At 33.2% G+C, this 27605-nt stretch overlaps 3 protein-coding genes across 3 annotated transcripts; 1 reads left to right on the top strand and 2 right to left on the bottom strand.

Moving 5' to 3' along the window:
- Positions 1-842: 842 nt before the first annotated feature.
- LOC122610421 (transcription factor MYB3R-4) lies at positions 843-8957 on the bottom strand. The gene is made up of 11 exons (XM_043783413.1): positions 8868-8957; positions 8696-8750; positions 8433-8490; positions 6393-6487; positions 6175-6278; positions 5345-5473; positions 3256-5158; positions 2130-2212; positions 1898-2045; positions 1639-1821; positions 843-1176 (listed from the first exon to the last, which is right to left on the bottom strand). Exons 1-11 carry the CDS (start codon positions 8915-8917, stop codon positions 1051-1053), a joined length of 2934 nt encoding a protein of 977 aa, XP_043639348.1. The 5' UTR covers positions 8918-8957; the 3' UTR covers positions 843-1050.
- A 4452-nt stretch (positions 8958-13409) lies between these two features.
- On the top strand, positions 13410-16426 carry LOC122579122. The gene is made up of 5 exons (XM_043751229.1): positions 13410-13502; positions 13684-14133; positions 14521-14928; positions 15027-15232; positions 16012-16426. Exons 2-5 carry the CDS (start codon positions 13713-13715, stop codon positions 16258-16260), a joined length of 1284 nt encoding a protein of 427 aa, XP_043607164.1. The 5' UTR covers positions 13410-13502; positions 13684-13712; the 3' UTR covers positions 16261-16426.
- Positions 16427-19354: 2928 nt separating this feature from the next.
- LOC122611296 (la protein 1) lies at positions 19355-25183 on the bottom strand. Its single transcript, XM_043784300.1, has 10 exons — positions 25028-25183; positions 24771-24849; positions 23215-23367; positions 22975-23117; positions 22358-22506; positions 22119-22214; positions 21738-22038; positions 20546-20693; positions 19929-20004; positions 19355-19608 (listed from the first exon to the last, which is right to left on the bottom strand). The coding sequence occupies exons 1-10, from the start codon at positions 25076-25078 to the stop codon at positions 19494-19496; spliced, it is 1311 nt and encodes a 436-aa protein (XP_043640235.1). The 5' UTR covers positions 25079-25183; the 3' UTR covers positions 19355-19493.
- Between the last annotated feature and the right edge of the window lie 2422 nt (positions 25184-27605).

Genomic DNA, 27605 nt, shown 5'->3' with positions numbered 1-27605 from the left:
ATTTAAAATCAAATAGATCATCTTATGTAAAAATCAAATATTTAGATATAAAATCAAATATTTATTATTATTTTTATTTATATCAAATAATATGTTTTTATGAAATGATAATATGCTATTAATTATATATGTATACTCGCGTATTACGCAGGTAAATAATCTTGTTATTATTAATAATAACTTGAATAAACTATCTTAAAAGATTGTATAGATTAAAATAGACTTAACCTTTTATTCGATCAAGGGTTGGTAATAAGCCTATTATTATAGTTTTCCAACTCATACACATTCCACTTTTAGATTAATTTTTTCTGTTAATGACTAACAAATAAAAACCAAAAAATGGTCCCGAAAGAGCCTTTTTTTCTTACACATATTGGTGCTAAGAAATGGTCCCAACGAGTTGGAAATAAGCATATTTTTTATCACGGCGTGTTAGTTTATTAGTGGTTCGAACCCTGACAGTAACATTCAAGCGGACAGTACGCTAGCGGTTGAAACCCGAAGGCACCCCTGGAGACTAAGGGTGCGATAACACGGCCTGCACGCGTCTAAAGAGGTAAATATCCAAGACTATGGGGAATTGAGATTCGATTTCGGGTCTTCCAGGCAACATCTCCTCTCCTAAACCCCAAAGAGGGCCCAGGTGACCACTTGATATAAGACCAAGTGGAATAAGCCTATTTATATAGTCTTCCAAGTTCCAACCCATGTACACATTCCACTTTAGCTTGCTTAATAATTTATTCTGTTAGTGACTAACAAATAAAAACCAAAAAAATGGTCCCAAAAGAACCACAAAAACAACTAGGAATGCTTCAAACAGAGTATATGTGCTACAAACCACCATAGATACAAATTAATGGAAACTCATCAAAATTTAAGAAATGGGAAGTTTACACACAAATATGAGGGGTATATGCATGTGTAACTCCATTCCATAATCTTATAGGGTGTTAATCCATATGTTAACAACAATTTCATAACAAAACAAAAATGTAATGAACTTAACAAGTCGGAGCCGATATGTTGCACACAACTGAATCTACCTTACCTGCATCCTTTTAACAGGTAGGATGATGGGCTCGAGAAACTTACGCCACTTGGATGTCGTGCATTCCGCTCTCTCTTCATTGGACTCCCACATTCGGTAAAGTCCAACGCCCGCCTCTCACTCTGCAAGGATTCCAAATAATCAGAACTCGAGAGCAATTTAAGAATGTGAACTTATAGAATCATGTCTGCAAATAAACGGCAAGGTTGAAGAACCATTTGATGATGTAGACTACCTTTTTTCTTGTTCCCAAAATCTTTCAACAACAGAACTTCACAGAAAGGGTATGATTGTGAAGCTGTTATTCGCTCCCTTATGAAAAATAATTAAACAATAGTAGAAAACGGTATCCAATCCAATTGGTATACAAGGTGCAGGGCGGGTATGATGCAGAGTCATACTCATACAGTCAGACTCCTAGGGAGACTCCATCCAGAAACACTTCCGGTATATTCAAACAGTACAACACTTTTTTAATCTTGATAAATACCTAATAAAACATCACTGTGCTTTCTCTCGAAATTGGAGAACAGAACACAAAAGACCAAATAGCAGCCGCTATATAAAGTGAAACCTAAACATACCAGGATATTTGATTCTCGCCGACTCTTTTCTGAGAGTCGTTTTTTAAGTATGGAATCAGGAGTTTCATCTCCCAAAACCTCCCGAGCATTGGCATATGCTGAAGCAGTACGTTCACTTAGCTGTTTCATTAATCCAAGAGCATCATAGCTTTTTTCACCGGGACTCGTGAAGTAACCAAAATCCTATAAACGATACACGATATTATACAAAATAGGGCAGAAATAAAAGGAATCAAATCAACGTGAACTTATTTATTACCTCAATTGTTATATCTGTATCAACTCTGGGACCAGGTGCGAAGGGTAACCAAGGAGACTTCCAAGCAGAAGGTGATTCGAAAGATAACCAAGGGGACTTCCAAGAGGAAGGTGATTCAAAATTTTTCTTGAGCGGAGTTTCCTCAAACCTACAATCAATGAAAGGATAATAGCCAACTACTAAAAAATCGTATTATTGATTAAAAGTGAATTGAGAGCTTTAAACAACATACATTTGCAATGACTCAACTGAAGTATCATTTCGAAGATCACCATCAAGATTGTGTTCCCCAGAAACTCCAGCTGGCTGTTGCATCTAGAAATGAAAACCCACAATAAGGTGAAGATAAGCTTCGAAATGCAGTTAGGTTGATGGTAAGGTAGTAAAACAGAACGTACTACAGTAGAATAGAACCTACTGTATTCCCATCTCATACTTTCAGATTCAGAAACTACAAGCAAGAGACTATATTATATATCCAGCCAATTTATGGAACAAGCTTTGGTAGTCTACTGTTTTTAACTTTAGGGGCACAATACGAAAATACATTTAAATCTGCTTCTAATAAAGGATTTAGACATGATCATTTTTACATTCTCCAAAACCATTAATAAAGCACTGCACTTTACCAGTAATATTGTGCCTTTTACAGGAATGCATGTACAGTTAAGTCTCCTATTTTTGGTCAGAGCAAATGGGGTGGGTCGAATACAGAAAGGAGGATATTGTTCTTTTGCGAAGGCAATTACTACAAACCACATAACTATTTACACATTTCTCCCTGATTAGACTCAAACCCACACCTTCTTGGTTATTGGGGCCACCTCAAATACTGTTAGGCTAGAGACCTTTTGTTAAAATCAGGATTTGTACATTACCTTTTGTAAGTGACAAAATGAGTGATTTTGATGATGGTTCAAAATGAGTATTTATCTGTATGGATTGGCTTGGGTTGGGTTGACCTGGAATTCTAAAAACACTGTCCAGATTTTTAACTTATATTTAATCATTGCGTCAAAAATGAAGATAAAATTTATAACTTTTTCAATGACAATCTAACTTCAAGAATAGATTAACGTAAGAGATCTTATGCATTACAAAACACACTTCGAGCAAATTCGACCCTTTTGAACCATTCGATCTACCTGATAGGTCTCGTTTAAATCAACCTATTAAAGTTTAGCCTTTTAACCCGTCGACAAAAAAACTATATACAAAATCTAAATCGATTGATTTAGAACTAAATGGGTCAAAATTGAAAAAACTACTTTAACAATAGTTAAGCAATCCAGGATATATTTAAGCTCTACTAAGTACTAATTAGTTCAAAGAGGTCTAAGCCAAGGTTTTGCACTTACGTTTATTGTTGTATTTTTGCCACGATCCTTTTGAACCATTTCATCATTTGGGTTCAAATTTTCTTTATCTTCGATAGTAATCGCACCAGAATCTACAGTTTGGCTCGATGATGGTAACTGCTGATTTTTGTTTTCGTATACTTGATTTAAATCTTTTAGTGAGTTAAAGAATGTGAAATTCCGTTTCTCAGACAAAGGTGACAACAGATCGCGGTTTCTCTTCTTCAATATAGTTGGTGTGCAATTAAAAGTCTTAGAAGCACTTTTCAGTACAGCCTCGGGGCTGTCATGATCTGAAGGGGAGTCCCATAATCTGCATGGACTATAACAGTTTATTGATGACATCAGCTGACGAATACCAAGAGGACTATATTCAAGTTGCAAATCACCACCAGTATCTATCAAATCACAGCTCAAGAATGGGGAGTCCAAACCCGGGATACGTGGAGGCTCATAAGACAGAGATCTTGTCTCCTGCTGTTGAGCTTCTAGGACATTGTTTTCATTAGCTTGAGTAGCATGTAATTGTCCTGAACTAAAACCACCTGCAGATACAACATCCAAAGGATCCATAACTTGATCTTTTTTATCCAGTGTCAGTACATCAACTTGATCATTAAAGATATGAGTATCTAAGACATTGTTTTCACCAGCTTGAGTAGCATGGAATTGTCCTGAACTAAAACCATCTGCAGGTAGAAGATCCAGAGAATCTGTAACTTTATCACTTTTATCTAATGCCCATACATTATCCTCATCGTTAAGTATACAAGTATTTCTAGTACCATGGTTAATTCTAAGTGCCGCTTGGTTTCTAACAGAAGAACCGTGAAACTGATTGGATTCACTATTGGAGGTAACAGGGGGTGGCTGTGAACAGGATGCAGCTGCCAAAAGTTCTGAATGATATGATACACCATCTTGATCGTTAAAGATACAAGTATTTCTAGTATCCTCATTAAATCTAAGTACCGCTTGGTTTCCAACAGAAGAACGGTGAAACTGATTGGATTCACTGTTGGAGGTAACAGGGGGTGGCTGTGAACAGGATGCAGCTCCCACATGTTCTGAACGATATGATACATTATCTTGATCGTTAAAGATACAAGTATTTCTAGTATCATCATCAATTCTAAGTGCCACTTGGTTTCCAAAAGAAGAACCGTTAAACTGATTGGATTCACTATTGGAGGTAACAGGGGGTGGCTGTGAACAGGATGCATCTACCAAAAGTTCTGAACGATATGATAGTGAATTTAGAGTGCCTGCATGCGGAATTTGACAGTTGGATTGCTGATAAGAGTTTGATAATCTTGAACGGTCATCTTTGGGTGTCAACATTTGTGTGGCAGTATCAGAACCAAATACTTTATTCACCTCACAATTTGGTATCGAATGTGTTGCTGCTTCCTGGTTCTGATCAAAATCTATAGAGTGCAAAAATTCTGTTTCCCCTCTTGAATCTAGTGGGTTTTGTAAATCATGGGAGTGATGTTGTTCAATAAAATCAGAAAAATTAGCTACACCACAAGGTTGACTTTCTTTTGGAAAACCGCTTGGGTCATTGACATGATTTGAATCTACAGGTAGTTGGGTCTCGTCTACAATAATTACTTTTGATATGTCAGCAGATTGATCTTCTTCCCCAGTGTATACAACCATTTCTTTCGCCATCTCCTTATTGGGCTCTGAAAATCTCATAAAACTTGAACCTTGACTGCATTCTGAGATTTCCTCACCTTCTGCACTACCTTGTTGAGTCCTGGATGACGTTGGAGTTGATTGATTTGTATGGCTAACAAAAGGCAAGCTTATGAACTGTGAAAGCATTCCTGATGACAAGTAGGTGTCCAACTTCTTTTTCACAGAGCTATTCCAGTGATTCTTAATAGAATTATCCGTTCTGAAAGCCAAAGTAAAAATGTAATTCAATGGCACATAAAAATGAAAGAAACTAATTGTAGGTAAAACTGGAACAATAAAGATTGTAATATTTAATCAAGATCTGCATGGACAAAAAAAAAGGAATAATGATTATATTAAATATTAAATGATAAAAGAAATCTTGAGCTTCTAAAATTAAGAATACCTCCCTGGCAAGAATTTTGTTAGCTCTGCCCATTTATTTCCATAGACTTGATGAGCCTGTATCAACATTATCTCTTCCTCCTGAGTCCAAGCCTCCTTGTTTATCTCAGGGTTCAGATGGTTATGCCACCTGAATAGATGTAAACATGACATAAGAGCAGTAGTATTAAAAACCTGTACATGAACTTCCGTGTCAGATGTAGTTTCCAAAAATTTGTTGTGTCCAATAAACTAACTGCAACCCTGATCTGAACCACCAATAGGTTTAGCTTAATGAACTAACAAAATTAGGATCCATACTAACAGGAATCAAACGGGATACTTGTGTATGAATTATGTCGGGTTACGTTTTATCTCTGAAAGGGCAAACAGGTAATAAAGAAAAAAAAAAGGAACTGCCTAAATTGATTGAATTTCTAAAGAGTCTCCCAGAGTGTAGTTATTGATCATAAAACTTCCTAACCCATTTTATAGAAAATTTAAATATATTGGATAAAAAGAGTTTGGGGTCAACCAAGACCGCTTTGGTGTGACAAAAACTTATACATTTTCACCCGTTATCCAACCTGCCCATGATCGTCGACAGAAACATTAAATTGAAAATAAATGTAAATTACAAAATATCGTTGGTTAAGAGAAAATGAAGAATGAAACGGATAGTGAGATATGTCAAAAGAAGAACTTCATATTTAATTACTTAAATGGTCTAAACAAAATAATAAGAATATAAACTGTTTCAAGAATAAACATCAATTATAGAAATACTCAAATGGATGTAATATGTTAAACCAATAATTGACTATCACAAATATAGGATGGTGTAAATCTTACCTCTCACGACACTGCTTACCAATGCGACCATTTAAACGTTTAGCAATAGTTGACCATTTTTTAGCTCCATATTCCCCTACTAATCGAGTTAGTTCATCATCTTCCTGAGAATGTTATTAAAAGTCGCAAAGAACGGGCAATTGCTAAGAATACAACTTAACATATGTGATAAATGAGATACTATATGTTCATGGGAGACAGGAAATATTATGACTCACCTCTTTTGTCCAAGGGCCTTTTACAAGTTCCGGGTCTAACACTTTCTGCCACCGATGTAAGCATTGGACGTCGCTTCGGTCCTTGATACATTCAGCTGAACATACAATAATATTAGGTTCTATCCAAGTTTGTATGCTCTGATATTAAAAATCTTTTCAACAACAGTATGCAAAGTGCTGGTATGCTAAACCAGAGAAAAGGAGCAAGTTATGGCATAAAAGATCTAGGGATGGAAGAAGTGGACTTAGTATTACAAGTTATAAAAGATTGTCAAGGACACGTGCCCACGTCCAATGATGCAAAATACTCTAAAGCCACAAGACATCATTCTAGCCAGTTCTGTCAGAAAAGCTCATCGCTTAATCATTTTGAGATCTTGTGAAGGACCTATTTTTGCATGAATATGTTAAAACATGTAAACCTTTAAAGTTCAAAGTATCAAGATGTTTTTATTCCAGGATATAAAACTATAGACCATGCAGATCAAAAATCCAAAAACATGTGGTATCCACAGACTAACTTCAAACCTGGCTTCTAAATTTGATTTTCTCATAGAAGCCAAAACATACCCATTCCCTTTGAGACACTTTATGCTGCATACCTAGGGTGATGCAAAAATTTGTATTACCCAATGCGTAAAGCTATGATATTCTTTTAGCCCTGTCAATTTGGAAAAGACACTGGCATGTAGTATCTTATTACCGCTGTCGATACATCTTTAATTTATTGTGCATTAATCTCGAGAACTTTCTGTATCTTCTGAGTAGTGGTCACCTTTACAAATGATCTTCCATATACCAATATCGTAATTAGATAATATGCTGATGGACAATTTATCTCTCTCATGATTTCCATGCTTATGTAAGAAGTCAAGCACTCAAGGGTTGGAATGTTTAGGAAATAAATGGCTTATTACATTAATATAAAAACAGAATAGTCCACAGCCCCTTTAAGAATGAGATTATACTAAACTCAGAAAGTATCATTTGTTACAGGTGGCTTATACACAGTTAATCATGACAATCTCCCTTCCCATTTCAGGTTAATGCACAAAGTTATCAATGATTAGATATTTATTCTATTTGAAGTTATATCATTCCAAGCACTATTTTGTGCCCCAGTGATCAACTAATACAAACAACCCCAGATCCCTGACTTAATCTTGTTCTTAAGAAGTGTTTCGCTTTTCACTTCAACGGATATCAAATTTACAAAGATAGGATATTTAAGCATGTTATAAATCAATTCCTAGGCATCCCCACACCCTATTTGAGGTGACCACTACTAATAAGTAACTGCATCCATAATATGCTAGCATTTCCTCTGATAATTCCACAATGGTGACCCTATCAACGGCAGTAGAGAATTCTATGTTCCTCCAAGTCCAAGCCTCAAGAACAACCTGGTCTCTTCTTGTCTTGCAAGGAATGCCTCTACTATCTAGATATTTTGGTATAACATTTTGTCTGATGACAACTTCACACTCAACACTAGTGTCTAAACCAATAGTACCCAGGACATTATTCCCTTTACAACCTATCTATCCAAGAAGATTCAAAGCTTGTCTCAGCCTTATTAACAGTCCAGGGCCTCCTGTTACTCCTAAACTATTATTATACAACCAATACCATCCTTTCTACATGTCTCAATACCTTCAGCACTGGAATTCCGCAACATCGATAATAAAATCCATACAAAACAAAAGATGTATACACCATCAAATGATGATGACTTGAATGCTAGAAACTATCCGCTTAAGAACAGTGTAGATGATGCAAATGATAAACTTGAGACAAGATACATGAGCATAATAATGCTATGAATGGAAAAATACGGCAACTTATGTACATATAAATATACCATAAATGCATACACTAACTCGCTTAGGGATTAGGGTTTACAAGCAATGCAAATAAATAGGTCCGATGCAAACTCTAAATTGCTTAAAATCAGAAGAAAAAAATGTATATAAATATAAACATTGTTGAATCATTTTATTAAAACGGAAAACATAAACGTTGGTTATGAGAGAAACATACCGATTTTTTTCCAGTTTTTGCCTTTAAACCGCTCAACAGCGTTCCGCAATATCTCATCCTACAACAGAATAGTAATGTACATCAATGCAGTGGATAAACAAAGAAACACAAACGACACACGCACACATAAATTTGGCACAAAGAAAATTATATGAAAAACCTAAGCAGAAGCCATGTCAAACAAGTATCGACATGAGAAAACCGTGGCATGATTAACAAAAGGATAAACCTTTACCACATTATAAATCTATACTATAATATACCTCTTGTACAGTCCATTGCCCCTTTGTTGATCTCCGTGTAGGGCCGGTGGTCCTCCTAAATAACAGTAAACCATATGTTCGTTAAAGTTATGATGTCTAAAGAAATGATATATAACTGGTGTCATATAAGTAATAAAAATATATGAAATGACATTCAGTTAAACATACATACCCATTTGAATCTCTGAATTTTTTAAGTCCATCAGACGATGAAGATTCCATTCGTAAAAGCGCAAATCATTTCACTTCCCTACGCTTAGGGATCGATTTCGAGGATAAACATATACTACTACTCAACCAATATTTTCTGAGAAAATTGAAACAAAACCCTAATCAAAAATAATTCTTCACATATATCTTATAAGAATTTTCGTATAAATTATATCCAATCACCTACTTAATTATTTTTTATACAATAATAATAATAATAATAATACGAACGATGATACAATAATAATGATATTTAATAATATTTAATAATCATAAATTATTATAACTATTCAAAGTAAATGTTTCTAAGACAAAATTTATTAATAGTACATAAATAAAAACTTGAAACCCTAAAAAATTGAAATTTGGTAAAAAAAAAAAAAATTGGAGAGGTGTAGTAAATATAAAATAAAACCTAATAATTAATGTAAAATGGATGTATACTCATAATAAAATTCAAAAAAACAAAAGGAAAGAAACATGTTTTACAGACGGAAAAAGGAAAGAACAAACTTACAGGCGCATACGAGGAGGCGGTCAACAGTTTGAAAATGATGATCGATCATATGTCTGTCTCTATAATGTGTTTTCAAAAACACAAAGAGAGGGGGGGAGAGCAACAGAGAAACAAACGGTCTTCTATTTATTTATTTGAGTTTTGATTTTAAATTAAATACTCGCAAAGCCCCCCTTAAACCCCATAAATGAAGGGTCATGTTATTGTTTTGATTTTTCCTTTTTTTTAACATATTTTTTAGTTAAGTGTGATTTAGTAATCATCAATAATTTATTATGATAATATACTTTTTTTTCAAAGTATTAGATAAGAAATAAAATATGAAAATATAATAAAATCATATGTTATATTACATTAAAGACCAAAATATTATTAACGTGGTTGATCACTCAGAACCATAATTTAACATGGGTGTATATAATACCTTGAACTTTAAAAGTCCATACATATACATATACATATACATATCTATATCTATCTATATTCATAATAAAACAATAGTTATCCTAATTTTTTAAAGTCATTCACATCAAATTAAACTTATTTCTAAACATGTCACATAGGATTTATCCTACGTGGCACCTCCATATTTTTTTCACACCAATAAATTTTCATTAAATAATATAATATAATATAATTATACATATATTTTAAATATGGCATATAGAATAAGCATATATATATATAATTTATATTTATATTTATATAAATCAAACATATATAAAAAATCACGACTAACATTGCATGACATTTTTTAACTTTTTTATTTTTACTATAAACACTTCATAATTCATGACTCATAATCCATGATATTTTAGTACCCTTTCTTTCTTTTTTTTTCATTTTCTATTTACTATATACACTTCATAATCAAACTATATATATTACGTTCAACACGTATACCTCAAATTACATAGCCCTTTATAATAATCTATCTATACATATATTATGTTTCACAGTTTTCTTCGTTGTTAATTTATCATAATCATAAAGTATTTTTCAATTGGTTTTTAATTTATAAAGTTATTCTTCTGCCGTATACCAATCTATATATATATTAAAACAGTAAAAATCCTAGCCTTTTAAATCATTCTTTCAACCTAAAGCTAGCTTTAAACATTGTCACATAGAATTGTATCCTACGTGTCATATCCATACTTTTTTTACAAAATTTATCTTATAACCTCTATTTATTCTCAAACCAATGTAATTTATTTTATTAAATATAACATAAAATATTAAATCAAAACTATATACACAAAATTAAAAAAAAAAAACTCAAAACCCATATTAAGATATAAGAAGACGTCCAATACATCTATTAATTTGGCAATGATATTTGACATAAATAATATTATTTATTAAAATATATACAACTTTGAAGACTATATTAAATTTTAAATTTTTTTTAAAAATACTATTAGGTTATACACGACCAAACAATTTTGTTGTTTCTCTTTCGTTCTCTTGGCCGAAACCTTAACCAATATTGGTTATTCTAGCCACAAAAAAATGTCTATTTTATAATGATAATAGTAGTTATTTTGAGTTTTATGAATGAATTTCTTGGTTGTCGGAGATAAAATACTTTATTTCCTAATTGTGTTTAGGATTATTTTTTCCCGTCACTACATAAGGTTTTTTCTCCATCTTTTCAGCATAACTGAAAGCAAAAACTATAATGATTTTTCTTATTTATCTTATTAGTTTTTTACTTATTCGTATTGTATTTATGTGTATTTTATATAACTAAATTTTTGTCATGTTTAGTTTTTTTACTTTGTATATATTATTTCGTTTGATGAATATATAGATATCATGCTACATTATCGATTTACGTTTGATTTGTTGATGATATCAAAATATCTTAGGTTAAATGTTGGTGTGTAATCACTATAGTAGGTTTAGTGACTGTGATATCGACATGTCAGAAAAGACAAAAGATGACCAGAGTAATCTAGGAATTAACCATTAACTATAATATAATCAATTTCAACATAATAAGCCTATAAAATAGCTATTTATTAATGCATAAAATAACCTTTTTAACTAGCCGCGCGATCGCGGGGTAAAATATCTAGTATATATATATATATATATAATGGGCCTTGACTCAGTTACGTGCTATTCATGCTTATCTCCTGTTTAACGGTTTTAGGGCCTTTTATTTTATCTTATTTTTTCTCTTCTACCTCCATTTAAACAACTATTATATTGTTCAATATAGGAAATAAAACCCTGTGCAAATTTAAAGAGGGGAAAAGAAATTAAAACGCACATATTTAAAAATTTTAAAAATACACCAAAAGAAGAAAGGAGGAAGGAAATAATGATTCTCACAGTTATTTTAGTTCTCACGGTAGCGTTAACCCCTTTTAGTAACTAATAACTCAAGTATGCATTTAATATTTAAAAACAAATGATTTTCAATAATAAAACTAAGTGATATTAAAGCTTGCATTTTGTGCATCTCCATTTGTACATCAGTCTAAACTAAGAATTCTCAATATAGAAATATTATTTTCTCACCTTGTCCATTTTATCGATCAAGTCTTATTCATAAGATTTTAAAAGATATATATATATATAATAACATAACTCGTTTATTAAAGATATGCGTTAGATATCCATTAGAGGCCAACACCTTTTCTTTAGCCGATTATAACCGTACAAAATCAGAGTCGGCTGGACCTTTCATGGTCGTGCATCGCACGGGCCGACATTCTAATTTAGATATAAATTTAAACAAATATATCTATACTATCTATATAAACAAACTACCCCCTAAAATTTAACACTCTACCTTTAAAATCTCTAATTTACCCTTTTAATCTATACTACCATCAAACACTTTATTCCTGAAATTTCAAAAATACTCTTAAAAAAAACCTTACGCGTGCCTCTTCCCTTCCCAGCAGTTGCTCACATAGTATACCAAAAAAGCTCACATGCGTTACTGAATTTATTAATCAATCAACATAAAATACGCTCACTCTAAAACAACAACGGCGGTTTGCACTTTCAACCGGACTAAGAAATACTTGAGTTGAATCATACATTTATGTCATAACACGGTATCACTACTTAACAAGCTCTTTTTCCTATGCTCCGCCGCATCACGCGGGTACAAGGCTAGTAACTAACATATACATATCATACTTGTAAAACTAAAAATTAAAAACCCCTAAAACTATAAAACTATAAATTCTACACTATTATAATGGGACAAATTAAAAGCTTACAAATCCAGCACCATAAAAAAAAATAATAAAAAAAAAAACCTCTAAAATCCCACTCTTTGCTCTCTGCTCAAACGGCTCTTTCTCCTAGATCTTAGATCAGAGATTGAGCTTATGATTTCGAGATCCAGGCCGAGTATTTGAGATTGAGAGTTTGAGATCGAGATTATTCCCATCCGGTTAAGCTTCCACTCCGGTGGATCTAACCTTATTTTTTACTCTTTAGGCCGGAGGTCCCTTTCACTTCGGTGGATCTGAAAGCAGTCTTTCTACCTTTGGATAAGGGTAAGATCTGTTTACATCATACCCCAATACCCCGAGATTGGTACCATTTTCGTTGTCGCTGTCGTAAAAGAATGATGGATTTCTAAACTTTCAATATTCAATGAAAGAATCAATCAATTCTTTAGGGCGCGTTTGGTTCATAGAATGTTTTGGGAAGGAATGAAATCTATCAAAGGAATTAGAATCTGAAGGAATGAAATTTGACGGAATGTTTTTGAGTTTTTGAAGATTCAAGTGAGAGACGGAATGAAATTCCTTCCTCAATCCCCAAGGAATGGAGATTCCATCAAATGAGAGAATGTTTACATTCCAATGAAATGTGATTCCTCCATCTTTAACCAACCAAACACACTAAAGAATGGAATTCAATTCCAATTCTATCAAATTCTGTAAACCAAACGCGACCTTAGTTTTTACCGAGTAATACTTATTTAATAATTATTATAATACTCCTTTTTTTCTGGGCTAATTTTGGCTGGGGTCTGACTCCCTTGCTCCCCATTTCAAAAATACAGCAGCACTCACTCACTCACTAGGCTAGGGTTTCATTACCTTAGTAAGTTATCAGCTTTTCTTTTTCTTTTTACTTTTTATGATAAATAATATTACCGTGTTCTTCTTCTTTTCTTTGAAGTATAAGACATTGTTGATCTCATTTGTGTAGTTGGGATCTATGGATCTTTTTTTTTTTTTTTTTGAATCTCTGTCAGGCCATGAGTAAATATTGTTTGTTTCAGATAAAGAAAGAAGATTGATTGATTAAGTAATGGAGTTTTTAAAAATGAAAAGGTTGAGAAAATTAGCCCTAAACAAGAAGCCAAAATCCCCTCCTGAGCCTCCGACGACGGTGGTCGAAGAAGAACCCAAAGAGGCCGTTGCTTCTTCTTCTTCTACTACTACAACAGAGGACGACGACGAGGAAGATGACGATGATTTTATCATGAATGAAGTTAAGAGGCGGTTGAAAGAACTTAAAAGAAACAGCTTTATGGTGTTGATACCTGAAGAAGAAACAACTTGTCCTGAAGAAGAACAAGAAGAAGAAGAAACAACTTGTTCTACCGACTGGAGAGACGTTGAAGCAGAAGCTCGGCATTTGTGGTCTTGTTTTGGTGCCTTTTATGATACGTATTGCGATCGTATGCTCTTCTTTGATCGTCTTGCTACACAGCTCCTCAAAGATATAGGTATCTCATCATTACTTGTATTTCCTTACCTCAAGTTGAGTGTACATATCTATATCTATTCAATACTATATATAGGTTTAATTTTATGCACTGCAGATTTTTAACATAAAATTATACCCCAACCCCCTGAATTTTACAAGATGCACCCAATAAATCCTCCCCATGTGAGAGAGACAATACCCAATAAAGCATTTACCTCTTTTAACATCAATTACTTTCACTGCTACGGTCGCCACCACACCGCATGGTGCGGGCATGAGTATAATGTTTAATAGTTTGTTTATGACAAACATTACACCGCTTTGATAATGAGTGTACGTGTGTGTGTGTGTGTGTGTGTATATGGGGAAAGATTCCTGTTAAACATCTACAGTGTTACACTCACAGGCTTACGCAATCCCTCGACTCCATCCCCAAGGTCGGTATCCAAGAAGCTCACATCCCCCCTTCGATGTCTGTCATTGAAGAAAATCCAACATCCTGATGAAGATGACACAGAGAACCTGCAGCAACCAGACAACGATCCATATTTACATCTCGAGACATTATATGTATCTCAATTGTGCTTGACTTGGGAGGCACTCCACTGCCAATACACCCAACTAACCCAACAAATCACATCTCACTCTGATATATCCATGTGTTACAATCATAGTGCTCAGCAGTTCCAGCAGTTTCAGGTTTTGTTGCAACGCTTTATTGAAAATGAACCTTTCCAGCGTGGTCTTAGGCCTGAAATTTATGCTCACACCAGAAATTCTTTCTCCAAACTTCTGCAGGTTCCAAATATATTAGGTAACAAGTTTCCTTTTAAGCCAAGCATTATGCATATCTTGTTACTTTTCAAGATAACTTAATGACATTCGCAAAATTGGTCATGGCTATGTATTTAGGTCAAGATAGGAAAGAGATGACAGAAGAGGAATCGGAAACGCTGGTACATGCTACAGATCTTATTAGAATTATTGAGAGCTCAATATTAACTTTCCAAATATTCATAAAGATGGACAAGAACAAGTCAAATGGTGTTCGGAATCTATTTGGAGGTCACAACCAGATGCTTACCCCACTTCAACAGGTTCAATCTTCTCTGGAGAAGGTAAATTAAAAATTTCATGTATCTTTTATTTTGTAGGTTGTAATTAAATTTCCTGCTGCTAGTCAGCTATGTTTTTTTATCTGGTAAGAACATACAGCATCATTTCAGGGTTTGGTCGGTGTCTGGCACCGATCCTAGCCCTCATTCCGCCCTCGTCTATGGTTTGGTTCAGCGTTTGAGTGCAGGATCCAGCGTCAATTTTTTTTTTTTAATTAAATCTTCTTTTTTTTTTTATTGTATGTGTGTGAGTATTTCTATTATGAAAATGGTAGTGCTCTGCGTTGCTAAGGGCCTAAAATTGATGAAATGGTTAAAGCTTATGTATTTTGAGGTGGCGTCCTGACTCGAATTATTGATATCAAAATAAGACTCACAAATTGGGACACAGGGTTAAGTAAGCGAATAGATCCAATTGTTGTTAAAAAAAAAAATTAAAAGCATAAATCCCGTCATTGCAATCTCTATAAGTTCATAAAAATCCAAGTTGCTGTCTGGCAAAATGAATCTATTAGGTATTTGGTTATGCTAGGTTATGGTTCAGTTTTGGAACCTTAGCCATTGGTTGGTGTGGTCAGGACGCAAAAGCTAGTGCTGTTGAGGTGTCATGTGTAAACCATAGGGTTTTTTATACTATAGTGGCTTTTGTGTTGAACCAGGTAAATGGATGAGGTTTTCCCCTGTCCAGGTTACCCAGGCATTGCTACATTTGTTTTGATGCAAGTAAAGGGAGTTTTCTATATCTTTGAAGTTTTTATACATTATATCTATATATGTTGCAGAAGAAAGTAAGGTTGAAGGAGATGTGGAACAAGAGAAAAACTGGCAAAAAAAATCTATGGCCTGCAACACAAGAGGAGGTGGAATTGTTACTCGGGCTTATAGATGTAAAGGTGATAAGCAGGGTTCTCAGGATGGTAAAGATTAGCAAAGAGCAATTGTTTTGGAGTGAAGAGAAGATGAAGAAACTAGATTTATCAGCAACAGGAAAACTCCAAAGGGATCCATCTCCCATTCTTTTCCCTTATTGAGAATGGCGGCATATCTCGGGTTTAAACAATTAGTCAAGTATCACTAGTATTCAAAGGAATGGATTATGTAGTTGTAGTGAGTAATTTTTTTAAGAAACATTGTAAATTCAACTTTCAGACATTTTGTTTTTCGAATGACCTATGGTGGGATATCCTTAGACTTTTAGATGCGTTGCTATGTAGTTATATTATATTATATTATATTATATTATATTATATTATATTATATTATATTGGTTGTGTATACGTATTTTAATTAGGAAGTTTAAATTTAAAATTATTTATATTAGTTGTATATATGTATTTTTCTACACTTTGGTGGTAATTTATATTTTACCAAACGTTAGTATTCATCATATAACAGTAATAAAGTTTGTAGCTAGATTCACAAAGTTTTTGCACCTGCATAGCAAGCTGGCATACATTTTAACTATATGTCTATATCTACTTTCTTTTTAGATACATCCTTAAATTGATATTCAAGTGACACAATTTTCATAATGTATGTGAAAGGTTGGATTGCCATGTAATTGTTAGCGTTAATACCCCCGTTTAAAGGCATGGCTCATCTTCAATCTCAAGTGTTAGAAATATTTTGGCCTGAATGGATTATGTTGTATTTTTTTAACCTTCAAAAGATTTTTGGGGTATACATTGTAATATCGTGAATGCCGATACATGTTATATGTGCAGCGTTCAATACACTCGCATAATGGGCTGTTGGAGGATTTAGGGTGTGCTGACACACAAAGTAAAGGCAAATATATTTTTCGTGTGTGGTAAACAGGTGCGTTGGGCTGTTGGAGGATTTAGGGTGTGCTGACACACAAAGTAAAGGCAGATATCTTTTTCGTGTGTGGTAAACAGGTGCGCGACATTTATGTTGTTACCTATCATTCTTTTAGATGTGATTCTTTCAGATAATGATTATATTGAGTGTGTAAGCCTGTAAATAGTGGCATGGGGTGCATATGTTTTTCTTTCAACTTGCCATTGTAGTGGGCGTGGATATTAACAGTTGCAGCTTTGGGTTTGGTTCGTATTTTAAGATGATAAATTAATTGCAAGATACAAATAGTCAGATATGCATGAACCTCACTCCTAAGTAGTCGACAAATATTCATTATAGGAAAAACATCCAGGAACATAAGCACTGAAGTGTTGTGATTCAGTTCAGAAAAGAAAAAAAAAAAAAGAGTAAAGTTCTTAAAAATGCACAGGTTTGCATCAAACTGTGGCTAACTTATAAGTACTAAAACCATCCATCCTTAACATGAAGACCCTTCCTTTGCTTCCACATCACCCCCGAGATGCCACATTGTCTTCAACTCCATCAATCAAATCCTCGGTAGCGGAATTCTCAATAGATCTAAATTTACACATGGTATGAATTCATGGTTTTATGTTTGGGGAAAACCAATTTAAAAGCACCTACTGCGTATTTAATAGCAACTAAGACAAAAAACCATTAAATTGTTAGAATTTGTTTATGTTCTTGAAATCATTAATTGCAGTCGAATGTGATGAAAATTATGTACCTTGATAAGACCAGCCAAACAATGCACGTCTATAACATGGGAACCACTCCACTGTTCAACTGGTTTCTCGGATCCTCTTCCTGGTTGTTGTCTGCATTGATTTTGAAAATACCTTCAGCCTACAAACTACCATTATTATAGTATAAAGATACTGTAATTGGATTTTAGCAGAATTTATACCTACATAGATTATAGTATAAATAGACTCATTAATCAAGTCAACACACAGATTATAGCTTGTGATAACATTCACTTGAGGGGAAAAAAGGAAGAACGGAAGTGAAGTTACCATCTTGAATATTCTCAGCAAGCCTCTGTGGAGAATATATTTTGATATCATTTATTGCTGATGTTCTCCCCAGAATCCGTACTCCTATGTCGTGCATTGCTGGTTAGAGGCCTTGCATTACCATGGTTTATGATCGATTTTGCTGATTCCGAATGTGAAACAAAGAGACAGTCAAAATATTTTAGCAGCGGATCTTGTAAATAAGTACTCGTATTAAAAATTTTTGCACATAATGCTAACTTTTTTAGGCTAAATGATGAGTATGGGCATGCAAATATCATATCGAATGAAATTCTATGATAGATTAATACTTATGCAGGAAAGCAATTTTGTTGGTGAAGAAAAGTGGTTGGTTAGCATAATAACCAAGAAAAATGATATAACATTATGATGAGACAATTGTTCTAATCAATTTCAAGTATTTTTGGCTTTAAGGAATAAGGATAATTGTACATTTGTACCTTTTTTCATGTGCGTCTGAATCTCTGCTTTTTAATGTAAATATGGAACCTTTTTGTTTGGTGCTCTGAAAAAGAATGGCCAGGGATCTATGGTATGGTGTCTTATTCGTCTTCGGATATTTCATTCTCAGGAACAGGTTCGTTCTCACTCTCATTGTCTGTTGATTTTAAGTGTAAATAAAAGTACTTTAACAGGGTAAAAATTGCACCTGATAAATATGTATAAATGACTGCTGTGGCGTAACGGGAAATATGATATTGTAAATGATTATCCTGGTTTCGGATACACGCAGGTATATAATTGAGTATTCCAAAATGCATTCGAAGGGAAAAGATCGCTAGAAACATATTCCATCCTATGTTCCCAATTTAGAAATGGTTATAAACAGAATAAATCCTATTGTGTGCGTGCATTATGTTAACTTGTATTCTGAGTCAAGAATGAAATTATCCGATGAAGAAAGCTAGCTACTTAACATAACAACCAACAAAAACAAAAACAAAATGATTTCTATATATTATGAAGAGACTGTTCTACAAAATTTGAGCTCTTTATGCATAACGTAAGCTGGTGAGAATGGGTGCTCTGAAAAAGAATGGCCAAGGGTTAGACAGTTTTTTTTCTTTTCTTTTACCCAATTTAAAACCTCATGAAAACGTCATAGATGTGTAAACAGCGAGCAGATAGCATTTGATTTTTTAAAAAGATCGACAATCTTTTGCATTGTGTATATGAAGCCAGTAAGCACTATGTTCAAGCAAAATAACCAACAAAACGCATCAACATCGCACTAAGCAATCATGCATACCAGAAACTAAAACACATTTTATATTGAAAAAACAAACATAACGTAAGAAAACGAAAATACAGTATTGCTTGATGTTTTTAGTAAAAAGAAGTAACAATTTCCTAAAGTATCATAGGAAGACAGTTGTAGATATAATTTAAGCCGCTGCAACTTTTTGAAACTTGTTCTGTCGATTTCCAGAATTATTATCTCTTGAGCGATTTTGTTTCCCATTAAAATTTCGTCCGCCTCTGTTGTTTTTTCCTCCTCCCCTAAACAAGTCAAAAAACAATCAATTACGAAAGGATAAGTCATAAAGAATAACAAAATTCAAAAAAGGCCTAGAAACTATAAGTTTGTAAACATCACAGAAAGAAAAAGAAACAAAATCGGTCAAAATGAGGCCAACATATGAAAAGTTGTTCGCTTTGTTTTGAATAAAAGGCAAGTTTTTGAGATCAATATTATTTAACACAACGTAAAGCATATAACTTTAAATTCACTAGCAATAGTTATCCAATCTGAAAAGCCATGATGCTTTTAGAAGTCAGTTTCTGTTCTCTATTAAGTTGAAATTCATTATGTGCAATACCTGCTCCAATTGCCTTTATTTCCCCGAGACTTTTCTTGGCTGCGTAGCATAATCCAGTATTCCTTTTCTGCTTCACCTAAAAAATTTTGAAGACGAGTATGTCATGAGCAGTCTGTCATTAACTTCCTCTGAAAGGATGCATAAAAAAACAAGTCTTGTAATGCAGAAAAAAGACCCCTATATAATGCAGTCATTGACCATACTATATATATTAGTTAAAAACATTATGCAGTGCCTGGGCTCGATATGAATGAAGAAACCAGAAAAAGATATTTAGTTGATCCCTACAATTTATGTTATAGATCAATCTATTTGAGTATATCATTATTTGAGGTTTTAACTTTCAGTACATTTGCATGCTAATCCCACTAACTTATAAAATTTCTTTCAAGCAATAAAAAGACAAGGCAAAACACACTAGCATATAATGTTTTCTAGTACAGTAAAAGACATTAAATATAATGAAAATTATTGATGCTTCCTTAATCCATTTCATATCTAAGAATCTACCTAGTTAGTATTTTGTACAAATGGACTTGAAGCTGCCACCTCCTAAAAAACTCAAAACAAGACCTCACAATGCAGAGACAACTTAGAATGTAGCACAAAGATTTTACCTGTTACTGGATCTAGAATAGCAACATAGTTTTTTACAAGCAGACCGCCTTCTTCAGTAAGCACGGCAGCAGCACGTGCCTTTTGTGAAGCCTCTGCTTCTTCGAACCGTATGTATCCTGATTCTTCCCCCATCTTGAAGTCAATAAACTGAGAAGACCACATAATAATTTAAAGAAAGAAACTTTAGACTTGCAGCAACTTTAGATTTACAACAAGTTAGAAAAAGTTTCTTCAAAACATGTGAAATGCTATTATGAAGAAAGAAAAGAAGAGATAAAAATGTAAACGATATTTAACGTGAGCCAACTATTAGCAGACCATACTTGCTTATAAAAAAATCTATGAGAATTTATCAACATAATGCTAAATTGCAACTGAAATAAAATAATTTGGGAAGAAAATTAATGTAAAAAAAGACCTTAATGGTGGACAGAGTACACCGGTGACCAAACCAGTACCGGTTGGTCACCGGGTGTAACATCATTCCGTGGCACCGGTACCGGAAGGGTGGGGAACGAACTGGGGAGGGCCATGCCCGGGTCCTTCCCCGGCTTATTCGACCGTTAATCATTAATAAAAAAACAAATATACTGTGCTTTTCTCTACCCCCGTTCTTTTCTTCTTCTTCCTTGTATTCTTTTCTTTCCTTTTGTATCTTTCTGTTTCTCCTGTTTTTTTCTTTCTGTTCCTTTTCCATCGATATATATATACATACTGTGTGTGTGTGTGTTGCAGGTGTGTGTGTGTGTGTGTGCAAGTGGAGAAGCCAAACAGAGCACAAAGTCAAATGTCCAATTTTATTAATTCAAAATTTATACTTTAAACCCTATACTTTTAAACTATTCATTAAAATGACCAAAGTAATTTTTATTTTGTTTGTTTTTTATACATTAATATTATTAATAACAATACTATAAATTGGTTTTGAAGTAAGGTGTATTGTTTTAACTTAGTAATTTGTATTAATTTCAAATTTTGTAATTTGTATTCATTTTTAAATTTAGTAATTTGAAAAAGTAAAAGGATGGGGAGGGGTGGCTCCATGCAAGTGGGGAAAAGGTGGGGAGGAGTAGAAAAGGTGGGGAGGGGTGGTAAGGTACTCCCCCACCATAATAGCTGTTGTCTGAAACAGAATCTAGAAAACAACAATAAAGGCAACTAGAAGGTGAAACTAAGAAGATAATCACATACCTTAACTGTACCAAATTTCTGGAATACACTCTTGAGATCCTCACGTAAAACAACATTCTTATCATCCTTGTACATGTCAGCAGATGTTTTTCTAGTCTCCTTATTCTCATCAGTCTTATCTTCTTCAGCTTCTGCATTTTCTGAACTCGACTTAACATCAACCTTTGGTTCACTTGCTTCATCAGTGCCCTCAGCAACCAATTCCATAGCATCTGGTTTCGCACCAATACTATCACAAGATTTTACCTTTTCAGCAGATGTGGTTGTCAATTTAAAGGCAACAAGCAAGCCTTTTGGGTAGCTGTTAGCACCACAATGATATATATTAGATAAATATTATGACTCACAATAAAGACAGCTCAAATAGATTAAATGACTTACTCTTCTTCCTGAGTACCATTTTTACGGTTTGCCAACGTATTGCGACGGATAGTCTCAGCTTCTTCTTCCTTTGCTCTCTCTTCATCAAACTCTTTCCTAAATTGGAAAACATATATAAGTAACAGATAATATATAGCAGTTGCATAATACCCAAACCTTGTAACAGAAACCAGCCCATGACGTTAAGTTGCCAATATCAACCTAACTTAAAAGAACCCTCACTACAGATTATTGCTTACTTGGGCCTTAGTTCCAACTCAGTGCCTCTGAAAACCAAACTTTGTGTCAAAATGTTTGTGGCATCCTCCTCTGATGAAAATTCAACAAGAGCTGTACCACAAAATACCCTCTTATCACCAACATGACGAGGTAGCCTCACACTATTGACCTGCATTAGCAAACACACTGAGATTTAGTACCAGAGCATATAATGAGTTAATGACAGCCATTATTGATTTAATTGAGGTCTTACAAGTACACATATAGCGAAGAACTTGAAAAATGCATCAAACAAAGCGTTCATTGGAACTTCTATGTTCTATCAATACAGTAATCAAGCAACAATGTTCAATTCCCAACTAGTATCCACATGGATATCTACAACCCTATATGCATGATCATCAACCAAACATAATTTGGACATAATGATTATGCGATTAGAATTCAACCAGGATTTGGGATCCTAGGCTACTAATATATGCATCGTTTATGCTACTGTTTAGTCATGTGAAAATATTGCATAAATGATTTATTGACATCTAAAAAGAATAGTAACTACATACACCATAAGTAGACTTGACTCAGCTATTCAAAAGAAAAGTAGACTTGACACAACAGTATGATATATCAACTTTACCTTCGCAGATTGTCCAAAGAAGGATTCCACCTCCTCAATTTTTATATCATACTCAAGTGGTGATGCAGCAATCGTTCGGCTATCCAATTGCTCAATTACCTCTTCTGGTTTCGGGAGTTCCGTGGTCCTTCCGACCTTCTTTCCTGAAATATCATACATATAACACAAGGGGATCCACCATCAAACATCATCAGAAACATTCAATAAAACCAAAAGGCTCAGATGCTTGTATAAACTCACCATCCTCGGAAATTTTAAGAGTGGTCGATTTGGCCTTTAATGTCTTGGCCACAGCTTCCACTGTATCATCCGAAACCTCTTCAGCCTTTATATCCCCCAATCCCAAATGACCTCTCATACGGGAAAAAGAACATATCAATGCCAAGCTAACCACTGTACTTTCCGTTAAGAAAATTGTCACTCATCTTTGTACACATAATCATTGTTTTAAAACCACAAACATGTCAATATAATATACCAAACATATTAGCTAAACACGGTCCTTTTCCATTTATTAGTATTTATCCCCAATGACCTTCAAAAAGTATTTGCCCACAGCCAAACATTACGCAGAGACATAGTAATATACATACAAACATACATATACATACATACACATAAAAAATCACACGCGATGAATATAAGACAGCAATAATTATCTTATCTCAGAAGTCAAAATGCATATACCCGAGCAAAACAAATTTACTTTTTTGCAGTTAGATTCGTTGTGATTCTAGATGACTTTTTTGCAGTTAGAACCAGACACAATGACTTGAGCTTTAACTTAAACAAATTAAGCACCTTTCTAATCAAAATCATAGATTTACTTTTTTGCAGTTAGATTCGTCGTGATTCTTCACTGAAAGTATTTGAAAAAAGGAACTAGCAAAGTTTTTGCCTAGAACCTTGAGTGAGAGAATGTATTACTTTGACAAGTTTCAATCTTTAAATAAGTAAACAACATGAATGCACAAATATTCATTTCATAAACACACAAATATAGATATTAACTATAGTGAAATGTTCATTTGAAAACTAAAATTTGTGTGAAAACTAGAAAACTGGCTAAACACACTGTGATTTGAAACTTAACACAATGTGTATATAATTGCCCACCACCACCACCACCCTCATCTCTCTCTATATATATGTTCTCCTCCAACGACGCCGCCATGGCGGAGGAGGCATGGCAGTAAGGTTCATACTGTATCAAACCACTACATTGACTCTTGGATCATCGCCCATCAAATCCACACCATTCCCATATGTGTCAGGCTCCCAACCCCTTTATAAATGCCTCGATGTATCACAATTATAAATGCGTAAGCCGTTCGATTAAGGGCTTCGCCTATACCATATCACAATTTCCAACAATGGTGCTGGTGATGGTAGCACAGTTATAAACACATTGTGTTAAATTTCAAATCACAGTGTGTTTGACCAGTTTTTCTGTTTTCACGCAAATTTTAGTTCTCAAACCATTAACTATATATGTATATACTAATGAAAGCAAGCTTGCAACGATCAATCATGTACTTTATCTCCTTGTACTCAAGGTAACACGTGAGTAAGTACGTATGTGTATGCAAATACATACATATATACATCTTGAAAGCTTGAAGCTTTTTTCTCTATCAACTTTTTTTTTATCACGTATCACACCACATATCAAGTCTATTAATGTGTTCGAGTCACTCAAACTTATATTTTGTTATCACTTGAACATTCGTAACTTTCGGTTAATCATATGTGTATACAAAAATAACATGTAAATATATGTACAAATAAAAGGATACTCCCATCTTCACTCTCAGTGATTGCATTCCTAAGAAAAGTATCTCTTGGAATATTACTATCACTAAAATAAAACTCCACCTGTCAATCCATTCATCCAAATACAATAAAAAAAAAAAATTATTAGTAATTAATCAATATACAAATAACAACAATAACTATAATAAAAATTTGCATTATATATTTAAGGCTATAATTAGCAAGCTCCTAATGATTAAATTAAAATAGTAATAATAAGTGAAATAAATAAGAGACTGACCTGACGAATGATTTTCTGAACAGTTTCTTCATCTAATTGAGTGGCCACCATTTTCGATAACTGAATTGAACTGAACTGAGAGGCTAAAAGAAAAAGGGGGAAATTGGTTTTACTAGGGTTTTAATTTTGCTAATTCGGCGGAAAAGGGTTTAAGAGTGGGCGGCTTTCATTGGCTTTTATTTAACATTGACAAGTTTGTGAAAACCAAACCTTTCACTTTTCACTTTTTGTGAATATGGTCCTTGACAAAATAGTGCAAATTATTTGATGTGTAGTGTGTTTAGTGCGGATCTTCGAGGAGCTTAACGAGTTTATACAATGTTTTAAATACCGGTAAATACCGGACGGTATTACCGGTATTGGAGACCACGTCGGTATTTTAAGTCCGGTATTTTCATTATTCAATACCGGTCGATATTTCCAGTATTCCCGGTATTTTACGGTATTACCATACCGGTATTTCCAGTATTTTCAAAAAATAAATTTTGATTTTTTTAAAAAATTATTTTTATGATACTTTAATGTTATTTTTTGTTACTTGTGAACTTTAAAACCTATATTTTGTTATGAAATACATATTTGGTATTATTTTTGAGTAAATTATAATTGCATTTTGACTATTTTTGTTAAATTGTAATAAGTTTTGTAAGATTTTTACACAAAAAAAATATAATAAATTAAAAATAGTCATACCGACCGGTATTTGCGTACATCGGTAATACCGAAAAAATTTTCCACGCCGGTATAACTAAAATACCGGTTTTTAAAATATTGAGTTTATGGATATCTATTGACTATTGGATAAATAAGCTAGTCAAGTGAAAATGAGAGAAAAATATATAATTTGACTTTTCTACTTTTTGAAACGTAGTGAATATGTATCACTTAAAAAAAACATTTAATGGGATTATTCTTGTAGCTATTTGGTGTATTTGGAAAGCTCGTAAGTCGTAACGAAATCTTTAATGGAGTGGAATGTTCTTTACAAAGGTGTGTCAAAGAGATTAAAGCCAAAATTTTGTGTGGATCAGGAACCGTTCAAAGAAGGAGAAATTGTCTTGAAACTCTTGGGTCTTTTTTAACCTGGATAATATTAGAGGGTATTTTGACTTCTATTAGGTGCTTGTATTTTTTTCCACTATAATAGCTTTTTCGTTTTTCTATTGGGTGTTCGGCCATCTCCAATGGTGTATTTAGTTTGCCTGGGCACACCGGCCACTTCAGCAATACATCAACAAACTGTTCAAGCACACTGAAACAACAAAGTGAACTTATATTGATTCCAACCCAACACACCGAAACTCAGTTTGCCCATTCCACATCATCAATTATTAAATTATAAAAAGATATTACATTTACTAAAAACCATTATATTAAACTTAAAAAATATTGTATTAATTATAAAACACTAACATATATAAATAAATACTAGTACATGACAAAAATTACCAATACATTATAAAACATTAGAACGTTACTAAAAAAACACATATTTTAAAACATTCCTAAAATCAAAACATTTGAAATGATAGTGTATTTATAGAGTTTTGAGTTGAAAAAGGCAAAAAAAAATTGAAAATTTGGAATAGGATGAGCGTATAGAATTTTTTCAAAAATCTTCAAACATTTTTTAAAATTTTAAAATGTTATTCAATATTAACCAAAATCTTTAAAAATAATAAAAGAATTATAAAAACTAAAAAGAATTCCATGAGACACTAACAAATTCTAGTGAAAAAATTGTTGCGACCCACTTTTTTTTATTGCTTTCAATATGCCCATTTGCATTTTAGCCTAGCAAATTGATCAACAAACTGATGCTTCAATGGAAACAAATTGACTTTCAGTTTGCTAATGTTTCAACACGTTGCCATGCCATCTCTAATGGAGATGATCTTAATGTATGTCATCATTTTGTTGACTTTGAGAAATAAATGAACTTTGATTGATCTTTTTCAAAAAATAATGTAATGAAATGGGGGTATTTATATTTAATCATTTAATGTCATGTGATTTTTCAAAACTTGAGTCAATAATTAAATGGGAATGGCTATCCACATCAATTTTTTTCAATATAGACACCAATATTTTAATATAAGTCTTAATAATAAGGTAATCATGATGTTTTTCTTCTTTTTATTTTACTTTCCTTTTTACTTTTGCTATAAAAAATGTAATAATCATGATATAATAATCATGACGTCTTGTTACTTTTTTATTTTTAGTTTACTTTTTTCATTTGATTTTTGATATCATAATCATGTTGTCTTATTACTTTTTTCTTTATATATGTATTTATTCTATTTCATTAATTTTATTCATAATATCATACATTTTACTTTTTATTGCAATTAAAAGACTAAAAATATAATAAATCATTAACATGCACCTTATATAATTATACATAATAGTAGAAGATACATAATGGTAGAAGATATAAATAATACTCATAGAATAAATTATTTTAATCATTTTCTTAATCAATATTAATACAAGTTCTCACACCTACTGAATTACGTCTAGGAAATTTAACCTGGTTGTACACATTTTGTCTATCCAAAAAAGGATTTTTCCCATG

This window comes from Erigeron canadensis, chromosome 8 (genome assembly GCF_010389155.1).
Source record: "Erigeron canadensis isolate Cc75 chromosome 8, C_canadensis_v1, whole genome shotgun sequence".
Taxonomy (NCBI): Eukaryota; Viridiplantae; Streptophyta; class Magnoliopsida; order Asterales; family Asteraceae; genus Erigeron; species Erigeron canadensis.
Note: the sequence above shows the minus strand (reverse complement) of the source record. Positions and strands in the feature narration are given on the sequence as shown.

Bases quoted from the DNA above. Each gene is read 5' to 3' on its own strand.
- LOC122610421 (XM_043783413.1), bottom strand. From the start codon at position 8,917: ATGGAATCTTCATCGTCTGATGGACTTAAAAAATTCAGAGATTCAAAT. The intron at 5,474-6,174 runs GTAAGATTTACA...ACATCTATTCAG, and splicing joins GGTAAGCAGTGTCGTGAGAG to GTGGCATAACCATCTGAACC. The intron at 1,822-1,897 runs GTAATAAATAAG...TATCGTTTATAG, and splicing joins ATACAGATATAACAATTGAG to GATTTTGGTTACTTCACGAG.
- LOC122611296 (XM_043784300.1), bottom strand. From the start codon at position 25,078: ATGGTGGCCACTCAATTAGATGAAGAAACTGTTCAGAAAATCATTCGT. The intron at 23,368-24,770 runs GTATCCTTTTAT...CGGAAAGTACAG, and splicing joins CACTGAGAGTGAAGATGGGA to TGGTTAGCTTGGCATTGATA. The intron at 20,694-21,737 runs GTATGTGATTAT...TGGTCTTCTCAG, and splicing joins AGAAATTTGGTACAGTTAAG to TTTATTGACTTCAAGATGGG.
- LOC122579122 (XM_043751229.1), top strand. From the start codon at position 13,713: ATGGAGTTTTTAAAAATGAAAAGGTTGAGAAAATTAGCCCTAAACAAG. The intron at 14,134-14,520 runs GTATCTCATCAT...TTACACTCACAG, and splicing joins ACAGCTCCTCAAAGATATAG to GCTTACGCAATCCCTCGACT. The intron at 15,233-16,011 runs GTAAATTAAAAA...TATATGTTGCAG, and splicing joins TTCAATCTTCTCTGGAGAAG to AAGAAAGTAAGGTTGAAGGA.